Source organism: Danio rerio, chromosome 5, assembly GCF_052040795.2.
Source record: "Danio rerio strain M-AB ecotype USA chromosome 5, GRCz13ab, whole genome shotgun sequence".
In the NCBI taxonomy this organism is placed as follows: domain Eukaryota; kingdom Metazoa; phylum Chordata; class Actinopteri; order Cypriniformes; family Danionidae; genus Danio; species Danio rerio.
The window spans coordinates 9,781,202-9,795,131 of record NC_141025.1 but is presented as its reverse complement, the minus strand read 5'-3'; the positions used below and the strand labels follow the sequence as shown (position 1 = coordinate 9,795,131).

Sequence of the window (13,930 nt, the reverse complement as noted above, 5' to 3'; positions counted from 1 at the left end):
GGTCCGCCCAGGGGGGGGACTTAACCGTGGCGGAATAAGCATATGGGATCGCCTAGTGGGGATCACGCATAGCAGGCACCTATACCCAAAACGCGGGCTGACCAGCGGGCAGACCTACAACGTAGTGGGCCAGCAAGTGACTCCTCCGCTGAGTCAGTGCTGGGGGCCACGGAGGAATCTGCAGGGCTCACCTGACGGGGAACTTTACTGACAGATAAAAAAGGCGCACGTACCTCCGTGTTAGGGAGAATGGCGCAGCAAGCGTGTTTCAACACCCTACCGAGTTGTCTCCTCAATCACCAAAGGGTTACCTAATACCCTTGAGGAAACCGGCTCCACTCGCAGATTGTAAAACCTTGCAAATGTGTTGGGTGTCGCCCAGCCCGCAGCTCTACAGATGTCTGTTAGAGAGGCGCCGCATGCACGCGCCCAAGAGGATGCAACGCTCCGAGTGGAGTGTGCACGTACTCCCGGGGGACACGGCTGACCTCGACTCGAATAAGCGAGTGAAATGGCATCCACAATCCAGTGGGATAATCTTTGTTTCGATACGGCACTTCCCTGCTGCCGACCGCCATAACAGACAAAGAGCTGCTCAGATGATCTAAAATTCTGAGTACGGTCCACATAAATGCGCAGAGCGCGAACTGGACAAAGTAAAGAAAGGGCTGGGTCTGCCTCCTCCGGGGGCAGCGCTTGCAGGTTCACTACCTGATCTCTAAAGGGGGTGGTAGGAACCTTGGGCACATAACCGGGGCGGGGTCTCAGGATAACGTGAGAGTAATCCGGCCCGAATTCCAGGCACGAGTCACTGACCGAAAATGCCTCCAGGTCCCCGACCCTCTTGATGGAGGCCAACGCAACCAGCAGAGCTGTCTTCAGGGACAGAAATCTTAGAGATACTGATTCGAGTGGCTCAAAGGGATCGGATCGCAGACTCGTGAGAACGAGGGCGAGATCCCAAGAGGGCATGAGAGGGGGGCGAGATGGATTAATTCGCCTAGCACCCCTAAGGAACTGGATGACCAGGTTATGCTTTCCCACGGTGCCGCCAGCTACCGCGCTATGATAAGCGGAGATGGCGGCCACGTAAACCTTGAGAGTGGAGGGCGACAGCCTGCTGTCCAACTTCTCTTGAAGGAAAGAGAGCACAACACTAATCTGGCAATTTCGGGGGTCTTCTCTGCGAGAGACGCACCATTCAGTGAATAGACTCCACTTCAGGGCGTAGGCGCGCCTCGTGGAGGGGGCTCTAGCCTGAGTGATGGTATTAACCACCGCAGTCGGTAGGTTACCTAAGTCTTCCTCGCGTCTAGGGACCACACGTGGAGGTTCCAAAGATCGGGGCGAGGGTGCCAGATGGTGCCCTGTCCCTGAGAGAGTAGGTCCTCTCTCAAAGGGATCCGCCAGGGGAGGGCCGTCGCAAGGAGTGAGAGCTCTGATATCCAGGTCCGGTTGGGCCAAAGGGGCGCAACTAGCAGAACCTGTTCCTCGTCCTCCCTGACCTTGCACAGAAACTGCGCGAGCAGGCTCACTGGGGGAAACGCATACTTGCGCATGCCCCGAGGCCAGCTGTGGGCCAGTGCATCCGTGCCGAGAGAGCCCTCGGTCAAGGAAAAAAACAACTGGCAGTGAGCGTTCTCGGGGGAAGCAAACAGATCGATCTGGGCCTCCCCGAATCGCGCCCATATCAGCTGAACAGACTCGGGGTGGAGTCTCCATTCTCCAGGGCGTAACAGCTGTCGTGAGAGCGCATCGGCTGCACGATTGAGCGTGCCTGGGACGTGAATGGCGCGCAGCGATTTCAGCCGCGGGTGACTCCAGAGGAGCAGACGGCGGGCGAGCTGAGACATGCGGCGAGAGCGCATACCCCCCATGCGGTTGATATACGCCGCCGCCGCCGTACTGTCCGTCCTGACCAGCACGTGTTGCCGCTCCAGCACCGGTAAAAAGCGGTGGAGAGCGAGGAACACTGCCAACAGCTCTAGGCGATTGATATGCCAATGCAGCTGGGCACCCTTCCAGAGGCCCGCAGCCGCATGCCCGCGACACACGGCCCCCCAACCCGTGTTGGAAGCGTCTGTTGAAACAACAACATGGCTGGACGCCTGTCCTAGAGGCACACCGGCCTGTAGGAACGAGGGGTCGTTCCAAGGGCTGAGGGCGCGGCGACACAGCGCAGTAACCGAGACCCGGTGTGTGCCCGCGTGCCATGCGCGTCTGGGGACCCGATCGTGAAGCCAGTGCTGAAGTGGTCTCATATGGAGCAACCCGAGCGGCGTGACGGCGGCTGCGGATGCCATATGCCCCAGGAGCCTCTGAAAGAACTTCAGTGGGACCACTAGTTTGCTGTCGAGCTCCCTCAGACAGTTCAGCAACAGGCGAGCGCGTTCCTCGGAGAGGTGCGCTACCATGGTGATCGAGTCCAGCTCCATCCCGAGAAAAGAAATCCTCTGCACGGGGGCGAGTTTGCTCTTTTCTCGGTTGACCTGAAGCCCCAGTAGGCGGAGATGCCGAAGCACCTCGTCCCTGTGCATAATCAATTGCTCCCGCGAGTGGGCTAAAATCAGCCAGTCGTCGAGATAACTGAGTATGCGAATGCCCGCGAGCCGAAGGGGCGCTAGGGCACCCTCCGCGAGTTTGGTGAAGACCCGCGGAGACAGAGAGAGCCCGAAGGGGAGGACCTTGTACTGCCACGCTCGACCCTCGAACGCAAACCGCAGAAATTGGCGGTGGCGTGGAAGAATGGAGACATGGAAATACGCGTCCTTCAGGTCTATGGCTGCAAACCAATCCCGAGGACGAACGCATTGGAGAATGCGCCTCTGCGTGAGCATTCTGAACGGCAGCTTGTGCAGACAGCGGTTCAAAACGCGCAGATCTAGGATTGGCCATGACCCACCGCTCTTTTTGGGTACGATGAAGTATGGGCTGTAAAACCCACTCTCCATCTCGGCTGGAGGAACCGGCTCGATTGCACCCTTCGCCAGGAGGGCAGCAATCTCCTCTCGCAAGACAGGGGCGGACAGGGGGTTGACCCTGGAGAAATACACGCCCGTAAACTTGGGGGGCCGTTTCGCGAACTGAATCGCGTAACCGAGTCTGATTGTGCGTATGAGCCACCGCGAGGGGCTGGCCCGCGCTAACCAGGCAGGCAGAGTCCCCACTAATGGAGTCATCGCTACAATCGCTGACGTACAAGCGGTGGGGCAGCGCGGAGTGGGTGTGCTGATCCGGGAAGCACGAGGGTCCCGCGGAAAAGCTGGAGGAGAGCGATTCACTCTGGCTCCGCACCCTGACTCCGGAGAGGGGGCTGGAGGGCTGAGGGAAGGGAGACCGTCCCCCCAGCGCTCGTGAGCCACTGGCGAAGCACGTAGAGTCTGCGAGCCGGAAGGCAGCGCGTCCCGGACTGGCAGAACTCGTGCAGTCACATCCGGGGAAGGGAAAAAGTGCTCTTTTACTGATGTTTTGGTGGCACTGAAAAGTACCGTTGTTATCGGGGCCCCGCCCTCCAGCGGGGAAAGAGCAAGTTTCCTCTTCTCCGGATGGCCTGTCTCAGGGACGCTTCGCGGTCCGTTTACCGGACTTAACGGCGCCCTGGGCAGGAGGGGCTGCCTGCTTTCGAGGTGAACGCCGCGCCCGCTTGGCCGGAGGTGCAGGCGGGGGCGGGGCAGCACTCGTTGGCAGGCGCCCTCGGCGAGGAATAGCGGAGGTGGATGGCTCGGCGGGCGGAGCGGGCTTACGGCCACGCCGCTAGATGACATTGCCCATCGCATCCGACTGCTCTTTCACCGCCTTGAATTCCTGGGTGAATTCACCGACGGTGTCGCCGAACAGGCCAGCCTGGGATATGGGCGAGTCAAGAAAGCGAACTTTGTCAACGTCGCGCATATCGGCCAGGTTTAGCCAGAGGTGGCGTTCCTGAACCACAAGTGTGGACATCGTCCTCCCCAGCGCACAAGCGGCGGACTTAGTAGTCCGAAGAGCATAGTCGGTCGCGGTGCGCAGCTCATGTAATAAGCTTGGGTTGGACCCGCCCTCGTGCAGCTCGGCCAGCGCCTGCGCTTGGTAGCGCTGGTAGGTGGCCATCGCGTGCAAAGCAGAAGCAGCCTGGCCCGCAGCCTTATAAGCTCTGGCTCCGAGGGAGGCAGACAACCTACAGGCTTTGGACGGGAGGCGGGGCAAACCCCGCCACGTAGAGGCGCCGCGCGGACAAAGATTGACCGCGATAGCGCGCTCCACTGACGGGATCGCCTCATACCCCCTGGCAGCTCCGCCGTCAAGGGCGGTGAGGGCGGAGGCACTCGCAGCACGGGCAGAGAAAGGTGCCCTCCAGGACTGCGTGAGCCTACTGTGCACTTCCGGGAAGAAGGGGACGAGAGGCTTCGAAGGCTTCGCCTTCTGGTCCTCTACGTAGCACCCATCTAGTCGGTCCGGCCGCGGAGCTGGGGGATAAACCATCTCCAACCCCACGGCCGAAGCAGCCCGGGAAAGCACGGCTAACATGTCCGCTTCAGGATCCGATTTGACAGCGCTCACCTGCCCGGAGGGGGCGAGCGGGTCCGGATCTTCGTCGGACAGTGAAAGCCCACCCTCCGATGCCGCGGAGGACATCTGATCTCCGGTGTCAGCGAGTGTGAGAGCTACCATCTGGTTAGACGGATCACTCTCACCACCCGAAGCTTGGATGGAGCGCCGTGAGGAGCGAGAGGTCCGCGAGCCCGTGGGCGGCGGATTAGCTCCCGCTGAAACCCTCAGATCTGCCCGAGCGCCCGCTGCTTTTTTAGAACAGGAGGCAACTGGGGTGGCTCGCTCTCTTGCGAAAGTTAGCCGCGATCTTAGCTGTGCAACGGTCATGGCATCGCAATGACGACATGAACCGCCCGCGAGCACCGCATTAACATGCTGGACCCCCAAACATGCAATGCAGTGATCGTGTCCATCATCCGGAGACAGGAAACCCCCGCATCCAGAAACGCACAGTCGGAGCGCCATCCTGAAAAGGACGTGCTGCACGACTGTGTTGCTCTTTTAGGAAAGTTGCAACTATACGCACCGCTCTGGAGGACCGGACCCAAAGAACCGCAGGCAAGGGAGTAACCCAGCTCGACCGTCTGCCACCGCGAAGACCCACTCTGGACCGGGAGACACACTCGTTCGCTCTGAAGTGCTGATCAGCAAGAGGAACCCTCATCGACTCACTCAGAAAGGATCTGAAGCGAAAAGGATGGCGTCTGCTGGCTTCAGGTGTGCTTATATGCTGAGATAATTGCAGATGTCGCACACCTGCGCAAGCTTACGCTGCCAATTAATTTCATTCATTGGCCCGTTCAATACTCTCCAGATAAGCGGCTTCTGATCCGAATCCTCCCATTCATGGCACTGAAGTTCCCCAACCGAAGGGGAACTCATTGTCATGTTCAAGAAAGTAGTCTGAGATGATTCGTGCTTTATGACATAGCACATTATCCTGCTGGAAGTAGCCATCAGAAGATGAGTACACTGTGGTCATAAAGGGATGGACATGGTTAGCTTAGTACTCATGTAGGCTGTGGTGTTAACACAATACTTAATTGGTACTAATGTGCCCAACGTGTGCCAAGAAAATATCCTCCACACCATTACACCACCACCACTAACCTGAACCGTTGATACAAGGCAGGATGGATCCGTGCTTTCATGTTGTTGATTCCAGACTCTGGCCCCACCATCCATATGTCACAGCAGAAATGGAGACTCATCAGACCAGGCAACGTTTTTCCAATCTTCTATTCCAATCTGTAGAATAAAGTCTCATTAATTAATGAAAAGTAAACAAATGCTTTAATCTAATTAAATATTTGATAAAGTACAATAGGTAACACTTAAAAAAGTAGGTTTAATTAATGCATTACAATCAACTGTGAGAAATAACTACATTATAGTTAACAAGTTTATTTAAAAATATAACAAAATATCATTAGTTATTAACTATTTAATAAAATGATTATGACTTCTAATATTTATGAGTTATTAGGTGTTGATTACCATCAAGATTAATAATTTGTTCTCTAGTTGTCATTACAGTGACTTTAATTAAATAAACTGATATTAACGATGAGTCTCACTTTACAGAGTTAATAAACTTAAGGCCCATAAATAGTCACAGGATTTACAATGTCATAGGCCAGATTAAAATGTGAAAATATTAATGTTTTTAAATAATTTGCCTATTAAGTCTTCATCATGTTGGCGCTTACCAACACCATTAAATATTCTTTAAAGGGCCTTTTAAGTTTAAATAATAAATAATCGTTTATTAATTTATTTAACTTTTTTGTAAATATATTTATTCAGTTCTGAAAAATGACAGACAATAACAACAAACAGGTGGACAAGACAAAGGGGGGAGAAGAAAAAAAAAAACTCACCAAAACAATTCCATATTTATTTTTACAAACCTTCACTTTAAAAAACTGCTTGGTTCTTTTAGCCCAATGTTGGGTCAAATATGGACAAACCCAAGGCTGAGTTAATATTTACACTTAGATTTAAACTAGGCTATATAACCCAACAGTTTACCATGTCCATATTTGACCCAACGTTGGTTTACAACAACCTAGCTTTTTTTAGAGTGTTTTCAAGTTCAGACCTCATGAAGCTAGACCTCTGATAAGTACAGTGCTCAGTATATATGAGTCCAACCCCCACAAATCTCTCATTTAAACTCAGATTTCCTATAGGAAGCTTAACAATATTAAATTTGTGCATATACATTCGTTTACCCAGGTTGTGGCTGGAAGGGCATCCGCTGCGTAAAACGTGCTGGATAAGTTGGCGGTTCATTCCGCTGTGGTGACCCCTTATTAATAAAAGGACTAAGGTGAAAAGAAAATGAATGATTGTATGTACATTTGTTTTGTCAGTGCTGAAGCCAAATCTTTAGCTAACCCAACAAAAATAACTTATGACAGTGGTTTTCAAACTGTGGTACGCAGAGGAATCAAATATTTTTATATATATTATATATTTATCACAGATGATTTATATATATTCATGATGACATATAGCTTATATTTATGTGGTCCAAGCAACATTTCTAGGTTTTGAGGAATCGGCCACTATATGTTAATACTTTACATTAAAGCACAGGAGTTTTTTTTTTTTTTTTTTAAGAACAGCAGTCTACCATTTTTAATTAACTTTTAAAAGCACATTTTAATTAAAACATTGACATTTTATTTTGTTTGTTTGTTTTTTTACCTGTAAGCACAGTACAGTGTTAATGTTCAAACAATTTATAATGTTTAAATTGGCTGACAAAAAATAAATATTCTTAATAATAGGAATTAATCTGTCTCTTTTTTAACTATCCAGAGCTGGAGCTGCTTAATTACGCAACTTACCACACTACTATATTCTAATACTGGTCATTATGGTGGTACTTGGAAAGACAATTTTTTTTCTGAGGTGGTACTTGATGGAAAAAGTTTGAGAACCACTGACTTAGGATAATGGTTAACAAATTAGTAGCCCAAATTTATGTTAGAGAAAAATATTAAATACAATTTTCATAAATAGCAAAAATCAAGAGAAACAAAAAATGTATTTAATTTAGTTGAAATTTTGTAATATTTTTTTTCAATATCTTGCATGAATTTAAATGTATAATCTTTCCATTTCTAAAGATGTTCTGTGACTAAAATATTATTTTAATAAATATATTTGTTTAATAAATCTGTTCTGTTCAAATGCACCAACATATATTGCCCATGTTCAATGAGAAATGGATAAAAATATTCATTTTCAAAATGGGATGTACTCTATTATGCTGCGCATTGTATATGTTCTGTTTAATGACATGTATTTCTACAACAGATCCCATTTATCTCATTTACTGTATTATTAAGTGCCCACGATATCAATATTGTGCATCATTATCACAATATATCTAATATTGACAGTATACTTTAATGTTTGGACATGGTGTTTTTGCATTTGTCCTGTTCTTTCGCCTGATTACAGGAGCACATTTAGCTACGTAACACTCTGACCCGCATTATCCTCATCTTACCTTGGCCCTTTAAACTAGTCATGGCTCAGGTTAAACTAATTTACAAATAGCATTAATCTAATTTACAAAGTTCCCATGACGTGGCCATTGAACTGATTTAGCACTGAATTTAGCCTTCGGAGACACAGTACTTTCTTATTTTATTAACTTATCTATTTTTTTTCTTTTTCTTTTTTTTTGTTTTCTGACACCAGATAAGTCTTTGTGATCAGTGGGTCAAATGTTCAACACTTATTTTTCCTAAAGAGCTTATAATTGTGATCTTAGATACTGATAAAATGACATGCTATTTTCCTGTAAAGCTACTTAAAATAGCACATATAGTACATAAATAGTAACTGCTTAAGTAAAGCGCAGAACTGAACATACAATGAAAATGAGGGGAAACCGGGAAAGGGGTCTGGATGCAGTGCAATCTGAGCTGCATCCAATGCTTTTTAATGGGCTCACCTAACCCCACCCCTCACAATGACGTCACTCACTCCATTTGAGTCCATTGTGTGATCTTATTGTAAAAAATTTTGTTACACTGTACATTTTTTAGACACAAAAATAAGTTCCTAAAAACAATACCTTTATTTAATACTTTCCTTTTTTGAAATTTCGTACAATGTTGAATCTCTTAAGCTTATTAATAGTAAGAATAACCAGCCTGATCTCACGAGAAAACGTAAGTATTTAAAGTTTTGCCAGTTTAGTGGCTAATTCGTACGATTTCAGTCGTATGAAATGATACGATTTTAAAAAGGAGGCGTGGCGCCTAACCCCACCCCTAACCCCAACCGTCATTGGGAGATAAGCAAATCGTACTAAATTGAACGAATTAGATCGTACGAATTCATACGAATTAGCCACTAAATGAAAAAGTTACGAATTGCTGTGAGATTGTGTTGGAATAACACGTTTCTTAAAGCTTAAGATAATCTTTTTCCTTAATGACTGAGGCTTTGTCATTTTTTTCTCTCTCTTCTTTCTTCTTTTTTGTTATTGTATTTTTTATATTTTATTGTATTTCATTGCAGTGATGTTATTATTCTTGTATTCATGTATTGAGTGATGCAATCTCAGCTTGCATGATAAAGGCTGCATCCAGATACTATAGGAGGACACCCACGCCAACATGAGGAGAACATGCAAACTCCACATTTACATGCCAACTGGCCCATACGGGACTCGAACCAGCGACCTTCTTGCTGTGAGGCGAAAGCAAGTCAATCAACGAACAGCGCAATAAACAGGTGACAATGACAAAACTCCTCCAGATTTAATGAAATTAATTAATCAATTACCAAATAATGACATACATAAACAATAAGAGGAAACATAAATGAATACAAATGGAAACAAGATACCATTTATAAGTAACTTTTAGACCTACTAAAATTGGGGACGTTAGTTAAATACAGTCACAACCTTTGGAAAGGCACACAGAAAAATAATAGATATTTCCCAGACATATTTCCAGCAGCAACGTTCCATATAATTGAGTCATCTCATTTGAATCCATAAAGAACATAAGAATATACATATAGTAATGTAAACATTTAACGAGTAATAAAACATAGACCATATCTATGAACATCTAAACATTAGGCTACTATATCTATGGTAAAAAAAAAACGTATGACCAACCTGTTTTTCTGACCCGTCGACGACAACGCGTTTTCGCGCCAGTCCTCTAGGTGGCGGTGTGGTGTCAGCGCGCTCATATAAGTCCCACTTCTTCTTCTTTGTGCTCTTGCGCGTTTCTGACCTCTGCAGACTGAAAGCGTTCCTCAAGTCCAGCGAAATGGTTCCTCCAGTGCAAGTGTCGCCACTGATTAAGGTTTGTCTTCTCAAACACATTATTTAAGTGGTTTATTACTTGTTTGATCGAAGGAAAGCGTGTATGTGGCTCCCGCTGTCGTGTTTCCCCTCAGAGGACAGTGAAGCGTTGCTGTCTGTTGGAACGGCCTTCGTGCTGAATGTCATGGTGTTTCTTTCCTTTTTCTGTTCATACACGCATGATTATTGATATTAATGATGATTTATTTTCATTTTCAGACTGCCAGGTGGTCTGCGTTGCTCGTTGGCATTATCTATGGAAAGCGCAGATATGGTAAGGAGCAGAAAGTTTGTCAGAAACAGTTTGACAGGCGCTCAGATGACACTCTGTAGATTGAAAGACTTTTCATACGTTAATAAATCATCAACACGCATTCATTTGATAAATAATAACAATTATTTTAAGCTGTACCATGTTTTCCTCATAAGTGACTGATACTGCACATTAATAACCCAGAGTTTGATAACATTAATACAGCTTCATTTGAACCATCAACCCTCAAACAAATGTAAACACCACCAAATATCTTATTACAGCTAAGGACCAGACGTTTTTTTTTTTTGTTAAAAATTTGTGGATTTATGTGGAATTATTTGGGGATATCATTACTAAAACTTTAATATATAAAATAAAAAGTAATACCTTTTTAACTTCTATTTAATGTTTACAATGCAAAAATATAATTAGATCCACTTTATTTGGTAAACAAAGCAAGTCTCTCGTATAATATATCTACTAAAGGACAGAAAAATTACTTTACAAACTGTATTATAAATAAATAAAATTAATATTTTATTAGTAATATTACTGTCATTAAAAACTGAATAAATATGAATTTACACACAATTACACAAGTAAATAAACAGAATCAATGATGGGCTAAAAATGAGTGGTGGGCAAAGCGAGGCTTCGTGAAACACTGAAACTATCGAAGCAAATGTGTCGAAGCTTCGAAACGTTTCGAAACACCACTCTACGGTGACACCTAGTGGTCATTTTATTTGTATTGCACTGAAGCAGCTTCAGCAAAGAACTGTTGAGCAAATTGAGGTATCAAACTCCACTTTGTAGCCTTGATTAATGAAATGGTTTAGTCGAGTGGTTAGAGTATGTGACTCTCATGTGGGAATAATGGGTTCGAATCCAGGCTAACACAATTGTTTTGAAATGCTTTATTACCAGTTGGTAATGCTTTGTTATTGTATCGTTTTGTTTCAACATTGCTCTGACATCTGAATAAACACCTTGTAGATAAATTTGTATTGTTTTGTTCATAAAACAGGGTTGTTACTAGATCAGATACAGTTGTGGCCAGAAGTTAACAACAATTATTTATATTATTAATTAAATTTCCCATTGTATTTTTTTAACGTCTATCCAAAACCTAAACCCATCACAGTACTGTAAAAATATGAATTATTGTTTTACAGTATTACAAAAATGATGCTAAATTGATGGCATATCCGCAGCTGTATCCTATCTAGGCTACACCATAAAACAGTAACATGATTAAAATACATAAAATCATTTGTACTAGTCGAGATTCGAACCCAAAATAAATTTGAAATACATCACCATAGTGTACACGCATGGTCCACTTGGCCATACTAGGTAGAATTATATTAAAGATCATGCCAGTCAAATGCAGATTCTCCGTGTCTTGAAACGCCTCTGAAATGATTGATGCTTTGAATCGCTTTTGTCATGTGACCAAGTGTTTCGAAACACTGTAGTCACGTGACATGGGTGTTTCGGATCATGCTTCGGTGCAGTGTTTCGAAACACTTGCGCTTCGGGATCTCGACACTGTGTCGAAACGTCAGTTTCACGTCAGCCATCCCTACTAAAAATCTGTGAAATTCTGCGCATGCAGACTCTTTGTGGCCGACTTGTAAGTCACTTGCACTATACTTTTTTATTGAGGTAAATTTGGTTTTATATTCGCGTATTCCTTCATTTAACATAGCGCTACTATGCTAATTTAAATATAGGTTCTGAAATCACATGTAAATAATACTTGAAAATAACATTAGAACTATTTATTTGACTGTGAACAGTGCTGTACTTTGATATTCATGGGCTGCTAATATGATTTCACTGTTTAGAATTTGCAAATAATACCTTTCTGAAGAGATATTATTAAGGAGAAAGTCTGAATGTGTGATTATAAAACCAACTTTACCTCAGTTTTACCATGTTTTACTCATATATGACTGACATACTGCACAACAACCCAACAACCTCAGGGTATGACAACATTACAATTTTTTATTTTAACTAAAAACTACAGTTCAATCGTTTTACAGCTGAATAAGATAAAGAGCAGAATTCTCAGACAAAAAAGATTTTCTAATTTGTTGGTTGTCTTGTTTCTAGTCCAAACGTTTATAAATTAAATCAAGTGGCATTTCCTAGATAAATAAAAAGTTTTGTCAAAATTGAGTTTCTCCTTCAAACAAGCACAATAAGCTGCCATGAGCATCTTAAATCTGTTATTACATTTTAAATTCAGTTAAGCTGTTATCACTCTCACAGAAGGTTGTGAAAACACCATCATGGAGTTTTTCCTTTTGTTATTTAAGCAAATTGCAATGCAAAAAATAATATGAATACCAAATCATCATCTTACATCTGATGATTATCAACAATACATCATCTTGCATCTGATTATCAACAATACATCCAGTTTTTATTAATTTGTTGTCAGAGTTAACCAAGTTCACCATATACACATTCTTAGTGATAAGTAGGGCCAGACGGAATCTGCAGACATTTTTTGCTATTTCTGCGGAGAATTTTGGTTAAAATCTGCAAATTTCTGCGGAATTACTTTGGGAGTATCCAGTGGAGTATCATAACTAAAACCTTAATATATTAAATTAAAATGAATAAATTACTGAATAAAAACTGAATAAATTCAGATTTACACATTTAATCAAGTAAATAAACAGAATTAATAATGGGCTAAAAAATCAGCAGGAATTCTGCGTGCGCAGATTCCGCATAGGCCTAGTAATAATCTATGGACAAAAGTCTAACCAATTAAAGTCGGCATAAAACGGATGTTAAAATTGTCCTTTTAAAGGGGAAGAGAAGGTTATGGTATTTGATTAAAGTTTATAGGCCAATTCATTTTTACAAAATAAATAGGTGCATGGATGCATGGTTTATAACAAAAACAACAACATTCATATAAATATTAGATAAGTACATTTGATTTCAGGGCATAAATGTTACTGTATCGGATGCTTAATGTTTCAAAATGTTTACACACTCTGTAAAGATCTTGCATTTTAGTTAAATTCCTCTTCCTTTATCCCCAGATAACCTGAAACCAATTGCAGAGGAGGAGAGGAGAATAGAAGAGGAGGAGAAGAAGGTGCGAGAGGAGCAGGAGCGCATCGCTAAACAGCTAGCAGAAGGTATTAAGATGTATAAAGTGACTCCTCATCAGTTAAACTCTGAATACTCTGCTCATTCGGTCCCAATGACTCCTATTTTTGCTTATTCATCAGCTAATGAGGACACAATCCTGAAATGAGCTGCCCAAAATGAAGTTTCCATCATAATCGATTCCTGTCTGGATAATGGACGGTGCTTGTAATCAACCGTTTTGGTTTGACTGTGCCCTTTTCACACCTCCCACAGATATATAATGTCAGATTAATGTTCCTTTTTGTGAAATAGTCTCTGAATACATGCAAATATATGAGCTTGACCTTGTATACAGTTACTCTGATCTGGTTTGTTCTTTTCCCGAATACCTTCAATTACAGAAGAGACAGATGTTGTACATGATTAATACACACTGAATAAGACTTTCACTTTGGTAATCATCCACACCAATATTTATTAATAAAATGGTAATCCGTTATGTCGTGTATATTTTGATCTATAAACTATTTGATAATGTACAGGTTATCAAACTCTGAATTAAAACAGTCGTAGTTGATTTTAAACTTTTTCTCTTGTAAAAAAAAATTCATAGATAGCAGGAATTGGGTGCATGGCCATACACAATAAATGTGCTATATAAATACACATTACATATA

At 43.6% G+C, this 13,930-nt stretch overlaps 2 protein-coding genes across 2 annotated transcripts in view; one reads left to right on the top strand and one right to left on the bottom strand.

Moving 5' to 3' along the window:
• Positions 1-3,640: 3,640 nt before the first annotated feature.
• The window catches only part of LOC147843842 (uncharacterized), a 321,661-nt gene continuing 311,371 nt past the window's right edge, over positions 3,641-13,930 (bottom strand). The window contains exon 2 of the mRNA XM_087253238.1: positions 3,641-5,407. Within this exon, the coding sequence (XP_087109364.1) occupies positions 3,754-4,995 (1,242 nt within the window). The 5' untranslated portion in view covers positions 4,996-5,407 and the 3' untranslated portion in view covers positions 3,641-3,753. The remainder of the gene's footprint in view (positions 5,408-13,930) is intronic.
• Positions 9,774-13,750, top strand: atp5meb (ATP synthase membrane subunit eb). The gene is given in 4 exon segments (NM_001098481.1): positions 9,774-9,878; positions 10,097-10,151; positions 13,202-13,300; positions 13,394-13,750. Coding segments are annotated over 4 exon segments (216 nt in total). The 5' UTR covers positions 9,774-9,842; the 3' UTR covers positions 13,420-13,750.